The sequence below is a fragment of the Lepisosteus oculatus genome, chromosome 7, assembly GCF_040954835.1.
Source record: "Lepisosteus oculatus isolate fLepOcu1 chromosome 7, fLepOcu1.hap2, whole genome shotgun sequence".
Classification (NCBI taxonomy): domain Eukaryota; kingdom Metazoa; phylum Chordata; class Actinopteri; order Semionotiformes; family Lepisosteidae; genus Lepisosteus; species Lepisosteus oculatus.
In genome coordinates this window covers 21,161,963-21,188,726 of record NC_090702.1, presented here as the reverse complement: position 1 = coordinate 21,188,726, position 26,764 = coordinate 21,161,963, and the positions used below count along the sequence as shown (strand labels likewise).

The following is a 26,764-nucleotide window of genomic DNA, read 5'->3' as shown; positions in this document are numbered from 1 at the left end:
TCAGGGCATCTGTCTGTGATCTAAAACTAAAAAAAAAGCTGGGTCATGCAACATGACAATGATCCAAAAGACAGGAGTAATTCAACAACAGAGTGGCTCAAACAGAAGAAATTCCGGATTTTAGAATGGCCAAGTCAGAGTCCTGATCTCCATCCCACTGAAATGCTGTGGCGTGATCTGAAGCAGGCCGTTCAAGCAAGACATCCCAAAAATCTACATGAACTGAAACAGTGTTGTATAGAGGAATGGGTCAAAATACCTCCTAACCACTGCACAGGTCTGATCAGCAGCTACAGAAAGCATTTGGTTGAGGTTATTACCAATAAACCACTAGTTACTAAATATAAGGATCACATCCTTTTTCCATGAATGACCATTTGTTCAATTAAAATATGGCAATGTAAAATGTGTAGATGTGTTTGTCAAAAAGACTGTCTTTATTATTATGACTTAGATAAAGATCAGATCACATTTTAGGAGCAATTCATGCAGAAATCCATATAATTCCTAAGGGTTCACAAACGTTTTCTCACAACTGTATATCTACAATAAAATTTGAAACTACTACGCTTATTGTAAGTACATATTTCCCACTTTAAGGCCTATGTTTTTACAATAGATTTTAATATTTATTTTTTTGTTTATTTTTTAATCCACTGTGCACCTTTTTGTTTACTTTTGTGGTTTGTGTTACAAAATTACTTACCATAAAATGTTTATCTATCATATGGTTTATCTACCATAAAATGCATGAAATACTAGTATCAAAAGAAATTAACCACATGATGTTTTAGTTTTTATACAAATAAAGTATTTGGATTTTGATGAAGTGATCATTCATTCTGACCCCAGAAACATAAGAATGGTTACAAAGAAGACAAGGTCATTTGTCAAATCTACTCCAGCATCCATTGCTACATTCTAATGATACATTCCAGTGACTCTGCCTGTTGCATAAGCCATAAATTATTTCATTAAAGAAAGATTGAGCACCGGTGTTTGGGCCTAGCGCAAATCAAGACAGAAATACAAAGACAATCAGGTAGCTGATGGAATTGGTTTCAGTGGACCAGTAGGTGGCACTCTTCTCTTTGTATTAGAATTTCCAAACACCAGAAGCCCCATATGGCTAGGAACACTGTAGTATATTTGTATTTCTACAAACTGATCATTAAATAATTCATATTCATATATTTGTTGATTTCCCTTATAAACAGTAGACATTGTAGATAGATATTGAAGTTGTCTTGCACGTTTGGTGTCAGAATAATTCTCCTTACCCTAGGAATGCTGTGTGACCAGTAAGGGTGTCTGTAGTGCCTTATAAATCATGCTGGGGCACATTCTTAAACCACTGTTTTAAGTGAGAGATTAAGCTCCAAAACCTTTAAAATAATCATTAAAAAGCAACACAGTATTTTGGGGAACAGATATACAGTATTTACTGTGCAAGTTCCATAAGGTAACATTTTTGGCAACACACACTGTCTGAATTTTCCAACTAACCTTTCTAGGCGAAAGGAGGTTATATTGGACTCTAATCTGTATAGGAATGCAAAAATAGCAGTGACATGAGAAATAACAGTGAAGAAAAATGGATATTGTTCTCTTGCACAGTCTCTGTATAGTGTTAAGTGATGTTTTCAGAACTTTGGTATTGAACTGCGAAGTGATTGCTGGATATTTATCCTTAAAGAACTAACTTTGGATCATCAAAGTGATACAATCCCTCAACCAAAAAAGCAAACCTTATGGATGCCTTCTTACTTTTATTAAAAACTAAGAATCACAAGTTATGGATTTTCTGTTTTTGGAAAACACTGTTCTTTACTAATCACAGTAAAACAAAAAAAAACATGTTATTGATCATAGAATAAAGCAAAATGTCAAATGTTTCCCTATACACTGTAAAGCAGCATTTACGGTACTTAGAAGAAAGGGTTTAACACACTGAAGATCAAATCAGAACAAATCTGAAGTAAATGTATTACAATGCATCTGATCTTGTAACTGAGCACTGGATGATGGTGAAAGGTGACTAATAATATGAACTGTTCAACACACCAGAAGCAGATGTTAAAGATATTGCACCCCTGAAGAACACAATAATTATACAAACTCCAGGCAAAACAATCCTTATGGAATTAAACAAATATATGTCTGTTCTGCCTAATCTATGAGAATAATTACTGCTTCCACACTCCGCACTGAAAATTGACCTATTGAGCAACACCTAGTACACTCCAGTGGCATGCATTTACAGTATGTATGGAAACTCCTGATTATTCCTTATTGAAGACTATTTGAAATTTTGACATTTGGAATACCCACAACGCAATCAGCACACTGATATGTTATCAGAAGTGCGCGCTTTAGCAAGACACCCAGGAAAAGGCTGGGTTTCAAAAAGCTAAGCCTGTGGCCTTTCAGAGAAATGTTATGCTTGCTTCCTCTTTTCGTTTCTGTTTCAAGCCAAAGAAAGGTCAAGCACTTACTTGATGTCCCAAGGTGGTCTCTGATCTCTCCATGATGCTGTTAGTGGGTTTATGGGGGGTTTTGGTGAAGGGGAGGCAGTCACAGGATCCAGCCAGTTGGGGTGGAACAGTTTTTGTTTGTGTGTTTGTTTTTAAAGCACCAAGCAGCAACGATAGCAGCAGCGGCGGCAGGAGAGGAAGAGAGAGGAAGAACAAAACAAGTTAGTCAGTGTTCGGAGCAAAGCATGCAAACTCATAATAAGAATCAAACAACATAAAAACAAGACCTGCCAAAAATACTGGGTCATGCCGTTAGCCAAGCATTGCTATTTAAAGCAACACAAACTGGCCACATGTCAGCTTGCACTTTTGCTATGAAACATAGTAGCCTGGATTAAGAAAGATTACATGAAAAGGATATAAAATGAGGTAGGGATGTCGGCACTCCATTCAGATCTACAGTACCTGGCTAAAAAAATGTTACGCACATCTGCTTCTTAGCTTCATGCTGTCTCAGATGTTGTAATACAGCGTACTTCCATCCTTTGTTTTAGGGAGAAACTATTGAGGCATTTCTTAGTTTTCTTATTACATTGCCAGAAATGTTTCACAACGTTCCTTTTGTGTGTGTTCCTGAAGTTATTTTTAATTATGTACCGATAAAATTAAGCCACAAACTGTTTCTATCGACTCCTTCTCTCTTGTTTCACTCCACACCGTGCTTCTGCAATTCTGCTCCTTTCCCCTGCTTGGTATTTCATTCCGTTGAAACAAAAACTCTTAAAATCTGCTCGAAGGAGCTGGAAAAGAACTTGACCAAAACATATACCTGTACAGTCGAGGGTTGTAACATCAAAATAAAATATACAATAAAATACACACTTCACCCTACAGCATCAACTAAGACACAACACTGAGCCTTAAAGGGGAACTGCAATGCTATATTTTTATATTTCAGGGTTAGAAAGAAGCATCATTGATGATTAAATTTCAAACCACAATAACACGTAAAACCTCCAATTTTCATAATCAAAATAGATGAAATTTACAGATAAGTGTAACGCCATAATGCCGTCATTGTCTGCTTTTCAGAATGAGGCTACAAAACATCCGGTGAGGTGAAGTGGCCCTGTTATATTGTAAACAAGTAGGCTTGTGAGTAATCCAACAGAAAAATTGCTCTTAGCCATAAAACCATATTTTATGCACATCCTAACTTAAAACATAATTATGTTTAAGTTACTATACTATAAAGTACTGATATCATCCTCTCACTGCGTCCTCTTTTATTGGTTGCTTTAAATGGGCCAAAAAGGTTGGAATGGCAACTGGTCTGAGCACAAGTTTTGGTTCAGTATTTGAAATGAAAATATATTTCATATAACAAACTGTCAGGCTTCAGAATCGAATCAGAAATTTGTACAATTTTGCAATACGATCAATTAATTTATTTTGTTGCTGAGATTTAATAGCCGGTCTGAAAAATTGGGACTGCAGTTACCCTTTAACAGTAGCACAACTTTAATTTCCTGAATGGGCAAACAACTAGAACACTTGAGCATCACTTAAGGTCTTTACTACTCACGTTTTCATTGCTCATTTTTCTTGAAAGGAACTGCACTCCCTTCTACATCCTATAAGATACTGTACATGCGCAGTATAGTCCCACACACAAGTAAAAGTAATTGACAAAAAATGATTATTCGATTTAAGTTTTAATTCATTATTAAATGTAACTTTCCAGATACATCAGCTGAGCGCACCTTCTCAATAACAGTGACGACTTGAAGAGCTACCTATTTACACAGCAGGGCATTTTTCAGGAGCAGTTTTAGTGAACTGCCTTGCTTATACAGTAAATATAATAGCAGCATCCAATCCAGGATTTGAACCCACAACCTTCCACATCCAAAATACCATCACAATGATTTACATCATTCAGGCAATCCTCGCACAGAGGGCTGTTTGAAAATGACAGGCTTTGTAACACGATACCAGTACCAACTAAACACCTCACATTCTTAGCTTTAACATCTTGTTACTACAGTACATGTAATCTTTCAAAGGGAATACCTCCCTATCCTCAGGAGTAGGATAGTGGAATACTGCCCATGGCAAATGCCAGATAACCACTGCAAGAGATATGAGATGCCAAAACAAGGGCCAAGAACTTCCTTTTAGTATTAGCAATGAATCCACATTTTGATAGAACATACAATCATACTGAATTTATTAGGGAAACTAAAGAGACATCTTCATTCCTGAAACACTTCCCTTATCATTTTATTACCAAAAATGATGCACACAGTAGTTGGATTTCTTTAGAAAAAATATTTGTGTTTGGTTGGTAAACCTTTGGTGAAGTATGCATCAGTGCATTTTTTTTTACTGATTAATAAACAGAAAGCTAAATCACGTCTGTTATTAAAGACACAGGAAGACTGTTTTCTAAGGGTCCACATTAAATTGAGCGTCTCTTAAACAGATCTTTAAAAGGCAACTGAAACAACCTAGGGTTATTTTTGTATAGTAATTATATTTGATTACGTATGCGGGTTTATACTGACTGGATTACTGAGCTCCTGTGTATCATTATTCGTAGAGAGTACAGTAATTATATTTATACACTCAAATCCCAAGAGGAACTGTATTCGATTTTGAATTTATCTCGGCATCAGAAAAAAACTCTGCTGTAAGTTTACCATAGAAAATTACAATACCAGTTTAGATATATTCATAAATTAATAAGATACTTGTTACTCTAAATAATAGGACAAATGCAGCATGCAAAATGCTGTTTCATTAAAACCTGTGTACTTTCCCATGCAGTATTTCTCTGACTTTAAAAGTCTTTTTCTTTACGCTCTTTTTGAAGAACACTGATATTTTGACTCTCCTCATGCTGCCTGCCATACCCCTAAGTGGCAACACTTAATTCTGTTTTACAGTATCGGATTTAGAGAAGTGGTGCATGCTAAACACTAGGCTATTACACACTCAAGACAGCAATTCATTTACAGTATACTGTAAAAAATAAGAACCAATATTGCACACAAGACAACAGATCAAGCCTTTTATCAAAACCCATGCATTACTTACGTAAACTGTGGCCGGCATAGTTAAAGCCTTGCGTTCTCACCATTAGGTATTTTTCACTCTGACACCCTCAGTCACCTGCTCCAGCCTGCTCCCTTCCAGGCTTCACAGTGACACAGCACAGCACTACACTGTGTCTTTCTGCAGAACAGTAGAGGAATGATCTCTCTGAGGATCAGCTGTATTCAGTTCACAGGGAGGAAATGTCTGAGTATCCAGGTCAGTGTTAGAAGAACGCTGTTTCATCTGGGGTGCCGTCTGGTCTGTGCATTCAGACATCAAGGAAGCGGTCCCCATGTCTGAACGGCACGCTGTGACATGTACAAAACATCACCGGCTTCAACTTTAAACCAGGCAACCACAGCACAGCATCCCCAGCCTGTAAGCTGCAGCCTTGCCAAGTGGAAAGTTCTGGAAGGCAGTAAAACATGCCACATGTGTCACACATGCCTGGCTCTCCGTGCCACTAATTGTACCTTCTACAGATTAATGCAGGAGGAGGGAGGCCTTAAAAGTCATTATTCAAAATAATCATTACTCTCTTTTCATTACATTGTGAGAGTATTTCTTTAGGTTGCCTGCTGTGCATTCCTTTATTTTCTTAAGGATGAATGAAACATAAAAAAACATAAGAGCCATACAGTACCTCATGCAATTCTATTTATGAGATATCTGAAGAAAGAGCGGCACATTACAGTGAGCTGTTTTTCCCTCAAATCTAAGAAACCTGACAGGAAAAATATTTCAAGGCTTGAGTTGGATTCTACAGTATATGTTAACGCTGTATATGTTAATGTTAAGTTATGAAGTCAAAACGTTGTACCAGCAATTTATTACTTTCCCATTTCAGAGGGCAGGCCAAGGATCCTTAATGAAAATGAATATTCTGCAGTGTGACTTATACATTATAAGCTTTACGGGATTTTCTATATACCCCATAGGTGCCATATTTGCATTGGGTGCAGGCAGTGAGTAGCAATAACAGCATGGAGCATTTTCAAAATGGTACTATGCATATTCCTAACTACTTAAATACTTCGGCCTAAACCCTAAAATTCTACAAAACTGACACACATACCACAGTTTTTCTAGAAACTAAAATCTAAGCATTAATTTTGGGCACCTGGTAGCCATTCGACCAATATGTTGGTAATAACGGAATGAGATGATTTCTGGCAAAAAATGCCAGTGAAAGAACATTATGCATTTTCAAACCAGTACGGATCAACAGTGACAAACACAATTTTATTTCAAATCTACTATTCATGGCCACAGTTCAGAATTCAAAACTTAGACTAAAGGCTTATAGATAGAAGGGAAAAGCAAACAAAATCCCTCTATGTGAAAGTAATACTAAATGAATAAAAGAGTAACCTGATATCTTTGAGATATCTACTGTATAGTGCATTACAAATCAAACATTTTGGAATAGAAAACATAAATAACATAATTAACTATTATCATTTGCTGTGAAAGATTCTGAGGTTACTCCCTTAGTTTCTTGCTGTAGTCCTCACTTTTCGCATCATTTTTTTATCAAAGCCTAATGTACAGTATCTCACACTCACTCTAGTACCCTCCAAAGAGAGACAGATCACTCATTTACACTCAAAGTAAGTAAAGCTTTAAAGCAGTTTCTTTTTTTCTTTTAATTCCTCTGTAAGGGACAGAGAAATATAAAGATTACTATAACAAGTGACAGCTTCAACGTGATTCGGAGTGATACTAAGATCCAACAAAGTGATATTTCAATGACAAGAGCTGATTTGACAGCTGAAGAAACTCTCTCTACAAAACAACAAAGGGAAATCCTCACTCTCCTCCCCAGGTCTTGGAAATGATACTGTAAAAAGGATGACAAATACCATTCCAGAAGCAGTCCGGACTCTTCGTTGTTGAGGTCTTTGTTTTCTGCCTTCAGTTTCCTCTCCTGCCACCTTTTCACATGATCAATAACAGAAGTAGACTCTATTCCTACAGATCTGCACTTTCTAATCTTCTTACAGTACATCTACCAGCTATTGCTGAACTGCAACCTACTGTAGCAATGCTTCTGGCTCTTTTACTTTCATCAGGCAGATTAAGGGGGATGTCAACAGCAGGGAAACAATTACAGCAATCAAACCTTTCTACTCTCTGTGCAAACCATGAAATAAACAGCAGACTGACAAAACTGATATTTGATTACATCTGGGTAAAAATAAAAATAACAGAATAGGTTTTAAGGTCATATCTGACAGGAAAATGGGTGATGCAATTTGTGGTTTTCATATAAAACGTTATCAAGCCTATATTTCTGCTAATGATCTAAATAACATTTAAAGGAACTACAGTATGAAGAGAAAACAAACAACCACCCTCACAAATGTACACTACAAAGCAATACTACTTGATAGGCTTCTCCTTAAGAAGCGTCTTAAGAGAAAAATAAATCTTTCAGATTCGGATCCACGTCTGTGTTAGTCTGCTTTGTACTAATGTGTTTCTGCTTATTTTATGTAACAAAAAGCATGACAGCAACAGATGAACAGATGACTTATTGTAAAAGAAAAGACAGCAAAAAAGATTGTGGATAAGTGGTAAGAACACCACACAGGCACTACAAAATGCCGCGTATGGCACCACCCACCTCTGATTGAGGTGTGAAAACATTTCCAAATAGAGAAACACTTCCTTCAGCATCCACATGATATCTAGCCACTGACAGATGTCTTTTAGCTTTTTTGCTAATTTGGGAACTAATCTTGCATCTCTCTAAACCATAAGTTTTTTCTTTTCAAAAGCTGATATTCTCTCATTTCTAAATTACAGAAGACACTGAATTTTTGAAGAGAGTTACTCTGGCTAGTCAGTCTTTGGAAAAACTTGGTAATTTCAGACTTTTGAGAGCTTCTTAAAGAAAGCACGATTTTAATGTGAGCTGACCAACAATGTTGTTACTTTTTTTTTTAAACTTTGATTAAAGGTCATTTAATGCTGTAATCTACAATAGCACATGTGAAGTGTAACAAATTGTGCCAGTGCTTAGGAAGTAGTAAGGAAGAAATGGTATTTTGATCAATCAAAATATTAGTTTGTAAACATAAGTTTACATGGCCCATGAGTCCTTTATTGCATCATGAACTGCAAACGGGTGAAGAAGAGCTTTTAAATCTGCACATATACAGTTTTGGAGTTTAACACATTTTTGCATGTTACTGTATACTGTATATGGCTTCATTTATTGGAGATTGCACGCTTAGACAAAAACCCCTGTGAAATTCACATGAAAGCATCCAGCATTTATTTCAGGCAAAGGTGTAATACCTTCAGTATGACTCTCACCTCCACATATACTTTTAGCATATGAAATATGATTCAGCTTAAGCCATACAAAGACTAAAATACACCCGAGATCTACAGAATCGAGGTTCTGTAAGGCTAAATTTGGCAAACCTGAAGCTACAGGAAGCACCGTGTAAACCTCAATAAAACATAAAAGCTGTTCCATATCCATTCTTCTTTCCCTTGAGATTCTTGTCTTTTATTTATATGAAGAAGTCCACAAAACAGCAATGAAGGCAAAGGAATTGAAGTTCAATTAATGCTGCTCATTTCTTCAGAAATACAAGAACTAACGTCACTTTGAAAGGCTGATAGGCAGCTTAAAGAAAACTAATAGCTTAATTTAAATTTTAATGAAAAAGAACAAAAATAATATCTTTAAATATCTTTCCTCAAACTATCTTTTAATTAGTGGTGTAAAAATTATATAATCTAGTGAAACCCTAGTGAAAATATACACAAAGAACAAGTTCATTTTGTAATGTGAAATCTCACATTCTCAACCATTTTCTGTAACTGGTGATCCACCAATTCATTATTGTATAATCAGAAACATTTTCTTAGACATTGCTAACGAGCTCTGCAAAGGAGTAAGATGATTTTATAACAAATTTCCCAAAGAGACAAGATCATAAACTCACACAATGCTGAAGTTTCTGCAGCTGAGTCTTCATGAATAAAATAGAACAGACAACCTACTTGGTACCTACAATTTTTCATGGATGAACAAAGTGTATTAATGAGCCATACTTTAAGCTTTGATGCTATTGTGGACAATCTTGCCATTGCATTATCACATTCGTAAATCACGGTGCTTATTCTCTGATCTCTCTTTGATTTCATTATCCTCTGGGATCATCAGGCTACTACTCTGTCACTTATTGGTGATCTGTTAACACAATCAAATTCAACAAAGGAATTACTCTTCTTGTCAACGGAAAAGGAATTTCATTAAAACTGATTATAATGTTTCTTGATTTTTAGAGCATAACCTGTTGCTCTAAAGCTGTCACTGAAGCTCTGAAAGAAATCCTCTTCCATGTTGCTAAATCGCTAAGTTATCAATACTCCATACCATGTACCCTACAGCAGGGCTGCCAAACTCATTTGCTAGGCAGTCCAGGTTTGATTTACATGTACTTCAAGCATTTCATACATATCAGGAGTTATTTGAATATTAGACCCAACCATTAGACATTTGTTTGTAGTCTTTTACATTTACAAGGACATACCACATTTTAAAATGCAATTTGGAGTCATTTAATCTCCACTGAATCCTAATTTACCAAACGTTAACTCATGACCCTAAATCATATGACATATCATATATGTTGCGATAACTGCAAACTAAGTTGAAAATACTACCACCAGGACAACTTGTTCAACAACTGGCAAATATTACATTTTGAAATTAAATGGTAAAATGTATTAATGTAATGAATGGGCTCTGGAATGGACCGTGCATGAGGAACGACGAGGAGTAACATCGGAAATAGAAATGCAAGATGAAGTGATGTTGCATGATAAAAAACACTACAATTGTAGAACACTTCATTCGGTAGATACCAGCAATATGAAAACAAATTCAACTCTACTACTATTGCTATTGCTCTTTGGTAACAGCTACCTCTTGCACACAAAATATGTTAGGCTGGGTCTCCATTCAGTTTCAACAAATAAATATAAACTTCTCTTCTCTTGTATCACGTCATTCTTTATTTTTATTTTCTTCAATAATATATAAGGGCCTTTCATAACATTCATATGAAACTGTAAAAAAAACAAGGCAAAAATTAGTTTTTGGTTGCTCACAATATTTGGAAGTGGGGTTTAGATGAAGATTGTGTCCAGTTCTCATGGTGGCAATGTTTCTTCTACCATGTTTATGCAAAGACACGCCCCCAGTTAAATTAGAACAGGGACATTATCAAACAGGCACTGCAACTGGATAGAGGTAAAGAAAAACACGGGACTCTGTGTATGGAAGACTGATATAGTAACATTACTAAGGTGTGTGTAAGTTATGCAGGCTCGGACAAGGTGCAAATAGGCTCTGACAGCATGTTCCTCATAGGCTGAACAGGGACTGCTGTACTGGACTTGACCCCCAAGTCCAGGGTCTAAGGAAGACAAGATAGCAGACATTAATTACAGAGTTTCTTCATTCTTTTGTCATAGGCTTACATGACCACAATTTTAATTGTAAACCATTTCTGTTTCGTTTCATAAAATGAATACTATACAGGCTAAATATCAAAGGGCATAAGCTTTTTTTATAAATGGTAGGAGCCTTATTAGTCAACACAGTTAGATTTCTATGAGATAATACAGCAATCTCATCTATTCAAGGAGTGAATTGTGACAAAACTGCTCAGGAGCTTATTTTAGATTCTTATAACCCATTTTGTAAAAAATGTTTTAGATGCACTTTCATTTGTGTTCTTTGCTGCACATTCCACTGTTAATTCGTTGTGTTGACTTGAAAAGCCAGTGCTTCTGGAGATTTTAAATATTTACCTCAGGGCCTATCATAATATTCAACACTAAAATGATTTTGTTTAACCTGTCAGGATAGGTGATCTCCTGATGTTAGAGCAGCAATATGTAATTGAAATATGATGACAAAAATGTTCTAAATGTAGTATTACTAGTGCATTGCACAAACATATTGTCGAGCCTAGTGTCAAATGTTTTTGAACCATCTAAGCTCTCTGTTACATACTGGGTCTAATTATTTAATTAGCTGCATGAGTGCAATATTTCTACCAGGCTTTGAGGCATTATATTTTTATTTTTTATTTATATTATACGCTAATGTGCCTTTAATAAAGTGAATGTTTTGAGTAATCAGCTACATGTATAACAGACCTTTAGAGAAATTCTATTGTATACAGTACATGAAAAACTTAGAAAACGGTTATGTTAACAGTTTAACTGATTACAAAGTTGAAAGCACACAAAAGACATCAGAAGACAATTGGCCGTTAACAGAGTTTTAGTCCCATGATCTATCTTAGTGATACAAATCACAAATAGCAGTGGTCCCGATACAGATCCCTGTGGTACTCCACTAATTATATTACCCAAATGTGAACATTCGTCCCTTGTGTACTCTCTGTTGCTTATGCATAAACCAGAAAAAAGGAATATGATATCAAAATTAATTTGAAAAATTCTGAAACCTTTAGAAGCAGACAACTTTTTATAAGTTTCATTATAAGTTAAAGTAGAAGTACTACTGTGAATAGATACATACTCAAATATTAAAACATTATGGTACATTTCAAACTGTCAAACTGGCAGTCAGGTTGAAGATGCACATGATCAATTTTCTGATACAATAAAAAACAACACATGCAAACAATTACCCCCTTGAAAAAGGAAAAAAAATCAATTCTATAATACCTCCTATAGTACATTTTTGGGAAGATCTAGCTCAAATAAAATTACATTTACCCATAACCAAGCAGAACAGGTTATTCACAATGACGTGAAAGCCACGCATATCTCATCCCAATGCATACAGAAAGCACAGTGGTTTAATGAAAACACTCAAGAAACTTCTTTGTCAAATATTAGACATTGTATTTTCATGATCAGCACAAAACACTAACAGCACAGTTAGCTATGCAGACAAAACAGAAAAAAACAGCTAAAAATACACACAATCCTGTCTTTTTTTCTTGTGACACATGCAGCACCATGAGATTCCCACAGTCAAACTTCATTTTTTATGTTTCACACAATGCTTAGCAGGTACAAATTTTACAATTGTAATTTGTTCTACATTCTATTCTATAAACAGCTATTGCTCTTTAAATGTGGAGTCAAAGAGCAGACATTTTATTATTCGTTAAAAAGTCCAAAACTGGCCTAAGTGACCCTGTATAGAACAGATTTGTCAATAAGCATACAGATGATATGAGGTCTTAAAGGCAACACAAAGAAGCAGCTTTTACTTTGGTAAACAAACTTTTACAGGACAAAAAGCCCAGGGTGTCAACGTGTCTGGCTAATGTATTACACGGTGCTTAAAAAACAATTGACGAAAGGAGCAAAGTCAGACTCTAAACAATTTGTTTCCAAAAGCAGGTCAAATAAGCTGAGTAGTCACCAAAAGGTGTTAGAAAATAATTAAAAGAAAATTAAAGAAAACTAATTTTTGCCTTGTTTTTAGCCTTGTAGGAAAAAAAACATTGCGAGCTGTGGCCCTCTTCAAAACCTTACATACAGTGAAGCTCAGAGTTAAAAACATGGCTCAAACAAAGCCTTGGATTGCATCTATAAATTATACTGTACTAAAACGATTCCAGCAAATTTGCAATACAAGGTATTCCAGATGTATTAGCTGTTGACTGTACAAGTTATGTTTTTGTTGTACATAACTGTACATGTTTCACATAGACTATATGTACAAGTTATGTTCTTGTATATGAAAACTCAGTGATAGACTTTTTCTATGATATCTATGATATGATATATATGAAACTACGGTAAATATAACCTATTTCTTTTAAATATTATGCACTTCTGTCATCTACATTATTTAGATTTCACTATTCTGAAAAGACAACCTGTCTGAAAAGACAAAAATACAAAGACTACAGACTACGAAGATACATTTTTGAGTAGAAGACATTATTTGATTCCTTTAAGAATCAAATACATTTCTTAAGTTGGGTTTCACTGGGGCAATTATTTTGCAAATTGCTTTTTTAAGAATATGTACTGTACTGTTTGACAAGACTCTATTCTTTTAACCTTCACTTAGTAATGTACTGCCAGAGACTGCTGAAATATATTGTGATATTTCAAATCTACTTTGTACTTGTACTTGAAAAGCTCTATTAACTGTACAACTCATATGGCGTATGTCTGGCATACATCCAATATACAGAAATAATGCCTATATAAAAGTATTTAATCCTAAACAAAACATTGGATGACAATGTTACCACTTATTACAATTATTATTTTATATTTCTAAGCTGAAAGGCTTCTAAAAAAAAACCTTGAAATGTAGAAAGATTTAAAAAAAGTGTTAATAATAAATTCATCCAGGAGCATTACTTAATTCAGGACAAGAGTATTTTTGTGAAAGGGGAAGAGAAATTAAATAACTCTTTTTCTATATATTTCTTTAAATTGTCACAGTCCTCCGTTCAGTGTTCACTGAATTCCTGTTTAACTGAAAGATACTAATCGCTTAGGTCTTTCTCAACGAATCATGAGAAAACAATACAGTACAACTCATTCTGTAACGACTGTGCCTTGCAAAAGTATTCTCTCCCTTCCAATAATGTCCCATTGACAAATGATTTACAAATGATGTACTGTATAGAGATTTTCAAAGTGAAAATTATTGATCAAAACCTAAATGCTCAGACTGAAAATAGTTTAGTGTCAGCAAACACTGCAAGGGAAACATAATTTTGACTGCATCTTTTTGTGAACACAAACCCAAATTATTTAATGTGCACAAAATTACTTTGAAAATTCATACAATTAGTTGAAAGGCCTTTATGTGCAATAATGGTGGTTCACATGATTTCAGAATAAATTCATAAATAGGTCCCTCAGCTAGGCACTGAATTTCAAGCTGAGATTAAAGGGAACTTTCAAAACAGCTCAGGTATGAAGGTGTTGAAAGGCAAAGATCAGGAAAAAGGTAAAAGAAACTTCAAAGATTCTGAAATTTCCTATGAGTACAGTGAAGACGATCAGTAATAAGTATAAGACGTACCATACCAGCAAGACACTGCATAGATCAGGCTTCCCTCCAAACCCAGCAGCTGAGCAAGGAGTAAGCTGAACTAAGATGGGAGAAGATGTCTAGGAGTCAATAATATGCTGGTCACTCAACAAAGCTGGTCTGCATGTAGTCCAATAATACTCAAATATCAAACCTGCATAGAGTTTGCGACAAACGTATTTAAGTGGTACTGCAAAGATATGGCAAAGGTAAAAAAAAAAGATTTGACATTCAAATAAATTTTTCTAAAAGGTATTTAAAAAGTCCAATGTCTCTCATTCACTTCAGCAGGTTTCTAAAAGACCCACACACATTCCCTCTGGCACTTTCCAAACCTAAGACACGGTGACTGCCGACTCATGTGATAATCACCCATACTGGACACTCACAGGCTTTCTCACAGATAAATTCCAACAAAAAATCTTCTTAAAACTGCGTGGAGTTTTCTGCACAATATCAAGCAGTTTTTAATCTCCATTTTCCCTTAAACCATCTCTTCCGCCTTTAGTGAAAGAAAAGCCACTGCAAAGCAGAAGGAGGTTTAATACACAAGGAAAATTATTCTCCTCTCTACTGACTCTTGAAAGAACAGACTGTACATTTGCACGGTTCTTTGAACACCACGTGTGTTTCTTAAAGATATTCCCTACTCAGACAATGAAAAATCCTATTATGAAATGAGATTCTCCACTTTTCACAGAAAGTCACAAATCTTTCGCTCATAATATAGGGCACTGAGGAAGACAGAGGCCTTATCCCCTCTTTTTACTTAGTACCTCACATTAATCTAGCTGTACAACAGCTGCTGAGGGGCTGGCATGCTCTGCTAATATGTTTGTTGCAAGAAAGCTTGACTGATGCAACCCAGAGAGCTCTGGCCTCTGAGAAACAGAGGCGTGTACAGTGTTGAGTCCCAGACATCAAAGCAAATACTAAGGGTGCTACTAGGCTACAGCTCAAGCCACGCTTCATTGTACTCTGGGTGGTGCCCGGCTGTTAACCATGATAACAGACCAGAGGAGAAACTATGCAAAGAAAACCCTCTGCAGTTAGTGAATCAAACATCGGACACGAATACAACTTATCAAACATGTCATCAAGACAAAAAAAATACTTTGAATTTAAAGTTGTGTTTGTCAAATTAAAGAGACGTTGCCATCTCTTTATTTAAAGAATGGCAACTTAAGATTCAGTTGCTCGTTGGCTCTGTTTCACATTTACGGTTCATATAAACATTTTACAACCTTTTGGAATGCCACCTGTACCACTTATGTAGTCCCGTGACAAGCAGAAATTTGTTTTGTTTTTATTTTTAGTTTTGCTGCATCTTCCCCTGAGCAGAGGGGTTTCTGCCTCTTCTCAAGAGATAAGAAGAAACCTCAAACCAGTTGCATCATTCAAGGAAGAAAAAATAAACAATTTACACAGAAACACTTCACTGACTGAAGTCATTAGTTTAAATGCATTCATAAGCAGCATCCATAATGTACTGTTACAGGAAACAATAAAACAATACAATCGAGGATTCCTGATTTTTTTCATATCAGAATGAACCAATCATTATAAAACTAACCATAATAATAAAGACTTTAAAAATTCTTGTTTGCATCAGAAATATCTTTCTTTTACAGCTCAATTTTTCAACTCATTAAAAACAAAGTGAAATTATTCAGGGAAGGTAAACACTGTGCCTTATCCAGCACCACTTTACAGATTAAAATTCAAACTAATCTAGATTGAAGGTCTCAAGAATGGTCAAAGAGAAAATAATCTGACATCTTAAATCTCGAATGGTCCCTTTCAGTTTGTTTGCTTTCTGGGTGCTTTTTGGGTCCACACATGGGATCCATCTGTGACACCTAAAGGTAAATCACAGCTCATGCAAAATAAAACCTTTTGGTAAACCTGAAAAAAGGAAAAGCAGACAACTTTTAAACAAAATTATTGCTCTTAGGAAAGACTGGAGAGGGAGTTCTGAAGCATCTCTCCTGCTCATGTGCACACACATACTGTACACGTAATCCTGATACAAGAAAGTTACTCACTTGTTATTATTCAACAAACTGATGAACCGTTTTTTTAAACCAAATTATCAAAAGTAAAGAGCAATTCAAAACATTATATCACAATGCTTTAAAATCGCCTTCTTTCCTTGGTTCAGGTGGAAAAGAGGATGTCTCTGGATTTCACAAACTGAGCAGGCGATACATACTGTGCTGTGGACTGGCTGCAAAAAGTTCTCCGGTCTGGAGGGTGTGGAGGCCAATCGTCAAGAAGACCCCCCTCAGGGCAAGGTGTTGCGCCCCCGATCTGTGGTGCTGTTCAGGCGGAGACTCTGCGCCTGTGATGCTGAGCCTGTCACACTGAGCTGGAGGCTTCTCGGCTTGACACACAGGAAGCCCACTAGAGAGCAGGAGTCTCTTTTTTTTTCTCATCCCGCCTGCTGCCAGGGATGTAATGACTTCTTCTCTCTTCTCTCTCTCTCTCTGGCAAACCAGGGTGGACCACGTGTGTGAACCAGTTATTTCAGGCCCTTCTGCACCAGTAGACTGAACAGGGATTTTAATTTCCCCCGTTTGGAAAAACAAACACCATCCGGTAAAGAGGGCCTGAAAAGTTATTTATCTTCTTAGAATCCTACTCTGTATACTGTCCTTCTGGCTCATTAATTTTATTTTTCTGATGCTAGAGAGTATAAGAAAGGGGAAATTTAAGTGCTGGTGCTGAATTGTAAGAGCTTTGTGGACATTTCATCCACCTATCTCATCTTTACTAATTGTTTTTTTGCACAAAGTTACATAAAAATACAAAGGCTTCAGACACAATTGTCTTTTAGTTTAATCATGTTTCAAGGATGTGTTCTACTTTAAATTTGGGTCTTAAAATAAGTCCAGATTTTCTGTTTTTATATTTTACATTAAAAACACTAAAGTGTAGCAAGACCATTTCTTTTGTTTTATGCACAACAACTCATATTTCGATCAAGTGTATGTTGTATCATTATAAAAATTAAATGCAGCAAACAAAAAATAATTGAATTGCCTAGTTTTAAAAAGCTCTCAGAGGCCTTCTCTGATAGTGAAACCTCTGATCTAACACTGATCCTTGTGTGGTTTGAGGGCACTATGGTTTATTTTTCATATCAATGAATATCTCCCTAACCTCCTTCCTTCCAGTTGTTACAACCTTGGCGTTATGTGGCAGAACACAAAAGGCTCAGCTCTCATAAATGTTTTCTTTCTTTTTCAGATATGTTAGAAAGTAGATATAAAGTTATGAACCCAAGAAACAACCTGAAACTCACACAATTATAAGAACTCCACTAACAGAATTGGAATTTTCAATTTCTTTCAGTACAAAGAAAAAAAACACTTACAGACAATACTTTACAAAAGTATTAGCAGCATTTGTGACAAAAATAGTTTGACAGGTCCCATATTTGACCATACAAAAAGGCTGTGTAAGGTTTATACTGTATCTACCCTTCGGATTGTATGGTTCACGTTTCATGAAACACAAAGCACACTTCTAAGATTTACACAAACCACGTTAGTCAGTATGTTTCTAAATAACCATACATGCTTGAATGGAAGCTTATTTTGTGGCTACAGCTGCATGACTTTAAAAGCAATGTTACCAATTTAACACTGACCTCACATTTTTACAAGATGCTGTACTTCACCTAACTTCACCTCCAGGAAAATGAAAAGAACAGAACTAAAAAGGAATAGAAAAAGATATGGGAAAAGATGCAAATGTCATTAAATCCTGTACGACGTTCAGAATTATAAAGATTTTAGTGAGAAAGACAGCTAAGCTGTTCCACATCTGACAGTCAGCAACAAATAAAAATTGTGCAATTGATCACCTACAGGCAAGAGCCTTGAAGCAATTTGCTGAAAGCAATGTATTGATTAAGTAAAAGGTTTTGCCGTGACTTTTTTATCTTCAAAATAAGCTGCAGTGGAAAATTCTGTTTAACCTCAAACACGGATGTAACTTAAATTTAAAAGTAGCAGTGTACCAAAAATAATTAAATTAAAATGGACTTAGAGATTATGATTTTTATGTTTAGTAATAAATTAATAAGATGTCATCAGATACTACTGAGTATCACACATAAAAAGTTACAGATCTTATAAGTAAGATAATAAGTATTCTGATCAACAGAAAGAAGCATTTTTGTGAAAATGAAAAAGTTCTTATACATTCAAATTAGGTACCACAATGATAAGCCATAGTTATTGTTAAGGCCAGGAAAAGATCAATATTATTTCAGCAGAATTAATAAGTCCAAATCTAGATGTTTTGAAAGAGAGATTGTAAAGACACCACAAAACCAAGTGGAAGTTACTGTCAGTAGAACTATCACATGTTCTGCATCAAACTACCAAATAATGCTATAGTTGATTCTATGTATTTTTAAAACTATGTGTAATATCTTTATTGCTGCTACTCAATATAGGATTACAGTCTAAACAGAATATTTCTAGAACTAAATCTTTTTTTAGTGCCAGTTTGCCTAATGACCAGTGCTGTTTTAGAGTATGTTCAGGACCCAGTTCAACACATGTACTTTATATACAGGATGTGGTTGCTGCAATTAAAAAGTGAATTATTATTAAAGAGGAGCCTAAGATTAGTGCACTGTACATCTTTGTAAGCGCAAATTATTTTATTCCAGAATCTACATACTGTATACTGGGGAAAGAACATACAAATAATTGTATAACAGACCAGAACAGAAGCAAGGTGGCTCAAAGGATCTGAGAACATTAAAAACTCGCAATGACTTAAAGAAGTACAAGGAAGGAGGTTGTAGTGTAGATAAAGTGCAACAAAAACAGTTTGCTACCTAACAACACAACCACCATTAGCACTGTGCATGCTCTTTTTAACAATGCCCTTAATTAGCCCCATGTGAAAATATGCACAAACACCTTGCCAATCAATTAACAATCACCCCCCAGTGAACTGATTTACAAATAACAGAGGTCCTGAACAGCCTGCAGTGATAGGTCAACTGAAATTACAGTCCTTCCTGCTAAGGCGTGCCACAGGGCCACATATTGCAAAAAAGAAGAGGCTATTCAGCCATCTTACATCTTTGGTAGTTTTTAGCTAATTTTAGAATATAAACATGCAACCTGGGTGAATGGCTGTTCCAGATATAGTACCCGTGATGTAATTTGTTATTCTCCATACTAAATGAATTCCCTTTTAGTTTTCTCATTGTGACCCTGTATTCTTATTTTGTTACTGAATCTGAAATACTCCCCAGTTCAGATCACATCTCCTGTTAATTTCCTAAGGTTATAATATCCATTTTGTGGTATGGCGATAAAAGCTGAAACACTCTTGCAAATGAAGTTTACAAGTGTATTGTAAAGCTTGAGCATACTTTCTCTTCATTTCAATTCAACACGTTTTCCATATACACAAACATTCCTTTGCTTTTTTTAACTGCTTCCCTCATCGCCTCGATGAGGAAATGTACTGTACAGTACATAAACACACAAATGCCTTTCATAGTTCTGCAAATTCTTACTGAAGCACAGAATCATCCAGTCATTGTATGGTGATGTGAAAAAGATAGTACACTCCCTTACCATTCTAGAGTTTTTACATATTAACGCATATCATCTGACCTTCATACAGATCTCACCAAGTACTAACAGTCAATAAATCTAACTTCAAATTTCACATGACAGATACCATACACACATTTTACTTTCACACTATTAAACAAAAAATATACTTCAACTGTGATTGCAATTTATATATGATAATAATAATAATTCTTTTCACTTATATAGCACCATTCTGGACACTCCACTCAAAGCGCTTTACAGGTAATAGAGACTCCCCTCCACCACCAACAGTGGGCAGCCCCCACCTGGATGATGCGACAGCAGCCATACTGCACCAGAATGCTCACCACACATCAGCTATCAAGCTGATCAGCAAGGTGAACAGACTGATGTAGCCAGTTCATAGATGGGGATTATTAGGAGGCCAATGGGAAATTTGACCAGGACACCAGGTTTACACACCTCCTTTTTTCAAGAAACGCCCTTTCAGCAGCAAACTTAGTTGTCCCAGTAGTTCTTCCATGCAGGTACTGACCAGGCTCACACCTGCCAGATGTGAGCTGCAAGGTGATATGACTGCTGGTAATATCTTATGTCTATATTTCCCAGACATACAAAACAAAGTTGTTATAATAGTGAAATGGAGATAAGAACTCTTCTAAGTTATCACCCACTGGAGGACATGACTGGTTTGAATGACTGCTCTACACTGACCCCTTAGGATTAACGTCCTGGCCCGTCTGCCAATCACACAGGTCTCCCAGTCACACACATGGCGTACACAAGAAGTCTCCAAAGAAATCTTGCTACATCTGTATCATTTTAAAGGGAAAGATGAAATAAAGATGTTAAACATGTACCCTTATCAGCATTACATGAAATGTGTCCTGACAGTCAACTGACAGTCAGCTGTACATTTCAAAGTTTTGAAATAATGCAATATAATTATGCTTAGTTAAGAAGATATCAGATTCAGCAAAAGGTTGATAAGATTTGTTTTTTTTTCTGCTTCCGACTTTCTTACCCTAAGTTGCTAAAAAAAAGTGCCATGGATTTGTCCAGGTGCAAAACGTGACCACAGCCCAGTCAGCAACACATGAAATAAAAACCTGATGTTCAAAACAAAACAGCCAAGGTCCACACTCTCCTTTCTCTCGCCACACTAAAAGTCTTCCTCAGTAAGAGAAAGCCAGAGCTGCAATCATTAATCACACGCAGTAATCATTGAACATGTAAAAATAACTGGCAGGGAAACAGAACTGGAACCTGTATTAAAGATTGAGCCAAATCAAACCTGTTAGTCTTACATGTAATGGTATCATTTGTTGTCTAATCTCTTGGTCAAACAAGAACAAATTAAAGCAGAGGCACCAACAGCCCATTTAGATTTGCTCTACAGTAGGAATAGTAAGGAAATCTAAAAAAAAAAATGTAGCCCTTAACCACAAAATGGCCTACACACAGGAACAGTGCACCTAAATGCAATAAGGCAGGAAAAGGCTTGTGGAAAGCTAAGAAAAAGGTGATAATACTCTCTCCACAGATTCATAGGGAATGGCTGAGAGGACAGAGCAGCGTGATATTAATGAAAAACTGACAGGAACTTAGTGCTCCTCTGTAAACCCCATTAAGATATTGTAGCAGGCAAGCTGTGCAAAAGCTCCTTCTCTACCAAATCAATGACACAGAGAGATTTCTATAGTTTTCTGGTGATCTGTAACAGCTAACTGTACAGTTGCAAATGGAGCAGGCCAGTTACAGGGGAACAATGTGAAATTACTATGTTAAGACAAAGAATAAAATGCTTATTAAAGAGAGATTAAAATGGATAAAAGATGTACTTTTTGTAATATATATAAAACAGATAAGGCTGAAAAGGAAATTCCACACACTATCCCTCCTCATGATGTACAATCAAACTCAACACTATTCTGTTCCTTGCATAAAACAAACTAAATAACACTCAGTTTAATACCTGTCAAAATCACAGATAAGTGTGATTATCAAGATCCTCAAAATCCTTCCACAAACATCTGTCCTCTGCCATCTTCATCCTACAAATTGATTTTGTCTTGCCAACTGACAGAATATCTCTTTCTTGCTCATTTTTAGAGTCTTAGACACCAGTCCAGGTGTTCTCTTAATCCATCAATAAACCGTTCTTCTCTCTGTCTCAATACGCTAACAATGATATACTGTAACGTAACAGTTTTTATTTTGACTGTTGCTTGCAGTCACCAAACTGGAGCACTGGTTTGGAATTTCTGGTCTGGAAAAAAGAATGCCACCTACTGGTCCACCAACCATTTCAAACACAATTCTGGATTTCCTTGAATGTCTCCCATCCCTGCACTAACCGGACCCAATCTTGCAAAGCTTCTGAGATCTGACTACAGTAGATCAGGCTACAAAACGCTAGTGATGCTGGCAACAAGGACATTGTAAAGAAATAACTCCACACCCCCAAGGCCTTTATTAAAATGTGTGGTGCAGAAATGGAGCAATTAAAGGTTGCAACTGGCAGCTACCCAAATCTGCCTCTGAGCACGTCTTTCATTTATCCAGAATATTAAGCCTTTTGTGAAAGCCTTAACTTTCCCATTAAGACTGTTTAATATGCGTTTCCTAAAAGGACACAAAGTCAACAACACATAAGCTTTAGGTATAACCTAAAATCCTGGAAGTTTTAAAAAAACTATGATCTTTGCAGATTTTCCTAAAATGCTCAACCTTTTACCAAGATTTAAATGTGTAATACCATACTAAAAAAAAATCACAGCCATTGTAATTGTACATGGAATGGTAAAAAACATATAATGCAAATTTATCCTCTTAATCTACCTTGTTACTCTTTTGAGACAGCAAGCCAGCACAGCTATAATCTTAATAATATGAAGCTGCTACAGCCTTCATACAGTCAGAAACAGATAAAACAGATTACGACTCACTGTCAAGATTACGAGAAGCTCATTTCTGAGCTACAGAAGACCTTTGGCTGCCTGCCGAAATTATAGAATCACAAATACAAGTGTTTTTATTTTAGAGGTAATTATATTTTTTTCTTATTAAATTGTACAGTCCAAATTAGCGTTCATACAGTATGTGAATAAAACATTTTCAGACATACAGAATTCCAATTAACTATTTACTGAACCATTATTAGAGTAGTCTCTATAATGTCAAATTTAGAAAATCTTGTTTTTTTTTGTTTTGCAATGAACTGCTAAAACAATCACCTGTCATTTCCAACATAAAATCATAATTTCATGGCATTATACTGTAGTCTTCAAACTGTCTGCGATTAAACTGCTCTAGCCTTGCATGGAATTCCAATAAATCATATCCCCAACTGGGAAATTGTGTTTCTTTTAAAGATATTGAACAAAATACCATGATCTCAGCATTGTGACCTTTATCTGCTCAACAGAAAAGCCTAACATGTCAGCATAGGTGATTATGCAGTTTTTTACTTACACTTTGGGCAAGCTGCATAAAAATTGTGGTTCACCAGGGCAGCTATCAAAGTTGTTAACACACACAGAACACTACTGAACATACTGCTCAAGTAAATAAACCACAGAAAGGTGCGTACCCTTCAATATTCATAAGATGTTTTACAGTAAAATTTAATACAGAAGTATTTACCATACAGTCTCAATATCCAAAAATGTAATAATTCCAGTTTAGCACAATAAATTCCTACCATCAGGTATTTATTACATCAAATGAAGTAAGGAGGATATACAATTAAAAGCATTGCCAATTATAATGTAAGCTTCATCATTATAAAGAAAATTAAAAAAAAACACTCTGCCTTTCTCAGTTTAATGACTATTCACTTAAGAACAGTTACAGTATTTACAGGAAGAAGTAACAAGTCACCATTTTTAACACTCTCAAGGACAGACAGCTACAGACTGAAAAAGTGAAGCAACCAGAGATCCCAAGAGTAAGACACAACAGTTTTCACTAGACAAGACAGGCTTTTATCTAGTTGAGTGTTTATAAATAAGTGAGCTAATGTTTTTGTGACCTTTAGATCAACAAAACATAAAGGAAGAAACTGAAAGCCTGCTCTTTAGGACAGCTTTGCTTAAGCCTGTCAACTCAATGGCTAAGAAAATCCAACTTCTTACCCAACTATTTTACACAGAATTCAATATAACATTGATGCATATTTATTCAAAGGCAATACTTTATCAACAAGAAACAAACATACTGTCAATAAAGGGCTCATTTACTTAGGTAAATACAATCTGCACTAAATAAAGGATTAGAGTTCTACATATGGGTAGCTTGTGAATAAAAATACAATCATTTCTAATTAAGGCACATGGATAAAAAACAGTAATTTCTCATTTAAAAACTTTATACAGTATATTTATTTCTGGACAACTGCTTACAGCAGATGTTTTACAGGACAGGACTAGAAATAGCATCAATCTCAGAATGCCAGGGACAGGAATTTGTAATTATTTTGTCATTTGAAAGAAGATGCTACTGTACATCTGCCTGTTTGCACAAAGATAATATTACTGTGCACATCTTTGAAAATAAAATCTTTCCAATCCCAACTTCAGAATTAAGAATATGGTTATGAATTTGTGTACCACATTAGTCTTGCATCCATACTAACAGTAGTTCTACCTGTCAATCCCTGAATACCTGTTTCCTTCTTGTGTAAGGGTTACCCTTATCTACCTTTCACTGAGAACATTGAACACTACTTACCTTTATCTTCTAATGAAAGCACTGTTGAAGAATAATAACTCACTCACCTGGTAGTCCATCCACTCCAATTTAACTATTAACATTTGTATGAAATCACTTTATCAGCTATTGGTTAATTAAAAAACACTTAGCTTTAGCTACAGTAGATACATACAGTACCTAATATCGCAGAAGCTGAGACACCAAACTGTAGGGTGAAGCTTTATTATCTCTCACAATCGCAAATAAATAAGCACATGGATCTCAGCACAATCAGAGGATCGGACCTCGCAAAAACTGCCAAAATGAATATTATACAGTTAATGTGGTACAAGACGTGCACAGCACAGATTCTTACTAAAGATTTTAATTAACATAGCATTTATTTTATTTAAGTGTTTATTTTGTTTTTGTATAGTTTGAAATTTCTAAAATACCTCTATCAAATATTCCAGGCTTTCATTTTTTCCCCTATCCTCTAATTTCTTATCTAATATAGAGAGACAACATCACACTGCTCCTATTGTTTGCAATACTGAATGTTGTTCTATTACAGCTGGACAGAGTTGAAACAATCATTATTAGATGCTTTTACATAAGACATCGCCATTTGTAGAGTTCATGTAGATGGCCGAGTGGATGTATCTGTTTTTCATTAATTTTAAAACTTGTAGTTGGAGTGTTGATTATTTAAATATTGTTTAAATCTATTTTATACAACTACTGTTGATCCAATGCAGATCTTGAGGATCTTGAGGTTTTGGGAGTGAGAACATTAGTCAGTTCAAACCACACATGTTGCAGAGAATTACTTGTATACAGTTGGTCTTTTTATTCACAATTTCTGCTCATTCGACCACCCTTTCACAGCAAAGAGAAAAAGGAAAAGTTATACTTACCAGAACTCTCTCGGGCTCCCCTTGTGATTCAGCAGAAGGCTCCATGACTCTGCAGCTTCCTCTCCAACTTCCTGCCTGTTAGTGCTGCTCAGGATCCTACATGCCTATCAAGAGAACACAGGGGCCTGTCAGTGGCAACACAGCAGTGCTCCAAATCAGTAGCCAATATAAAAGACCTTTCACAACCACATGATGCACTTCAACTTGAATGTATACATGTGTCAGAATCCTGAGAGGAGAGAAATGAAGTTGAGGATAAGAAATGCCCTTCCCCATTGTAATTATGGTTTAATAAAATTGAACGTTACTACATTCAGGGAGATTGTATTCTCATGTATTCATAGCAGTATTCTGTGATTACTTCTCAAGAAAATGCTGCCAAACTCTGTTAATTTAGGATAATTCCTCCTGACAATGAAAAACTAATTGTGATAGACTGCCAAACTGCCTTCCTCTGCTATCAAGACAAAGGCAAAACAACAGAATTTCTTTCCAAATGAGAAAGTGCCAATTAAAGCACAATGTTTAGATAATATGTCAAGACAAGAGAAAGTGTTCTTGTAGGCCTTCTTTCAATAACATCCCTACGTCATTACAAGCCTAGGCCTATGTTGTGATTTTCGTCGGGTTGGAGCGGCATCTTAAGATTTGGACTGTTAGAGCTACAGTAAATGTCGACAAGGGAGAAATCACATAGATCTACTGAGACAGAAGGTTTGAAGTGAGTCCATCCATCCATTTTCTAACAGCTTTATCCAATACAGGGTTCCGGGGCAGCCAAAACCTATCCCGGTAAGCAACAGGCACGAAGCAGGATACAACCTAGACGGGAAACCAGTCCATCACAGGGCACACACACTCAGACCAGGCCCAGTTTTCCCAGATGTCAATTAACCTACAGAACCAGCATGTCTTCCC

General features: G+C 35.9%; 1 protein-coding gene across 7 annotated transcripts in view; it reads right to left on the bottom strand.

Annotated features, from left to right (window-relative positions):
* The window catches only part of osbpl8 (oxysterol binding protein-like 8), a 120,379-nt gene that overhangs the window by 53,964 nt on the left and 39,651 nt on the right, over window positions 1-26,764 (bottom strand). For 4 of the 7 annotated variants that reach the window (XM_015352872.2, XM_015352875.2, XM_069192269.1 and 1 more), the window contains exons 2-3: window positions 25,847-25,950; window positions 2,496-2,532 (exon numbers count right to left, since the gene is read on the bottom strand). In XM_015352872.2, coding sequence (XP_015208358.1) covers window positions 2,496-2,532; window positions 25,847-25,891 — 82 coding nt within the window. In that variant the 5' untranslated portion in view covers window positions 25,892-25,950. Of the gene's footprint in view, window positions 1-2,495; window positions 2,533-5,573; window positions 5,893-16,858; window positions 17,041-25,846; window positions 25,951-26,764 lie in introns of those variants that run through there. The other 3 variants (XM_015352877.2, XM_015352874.2, XM_015352878.2) reach the window with 3 other exon arrangements.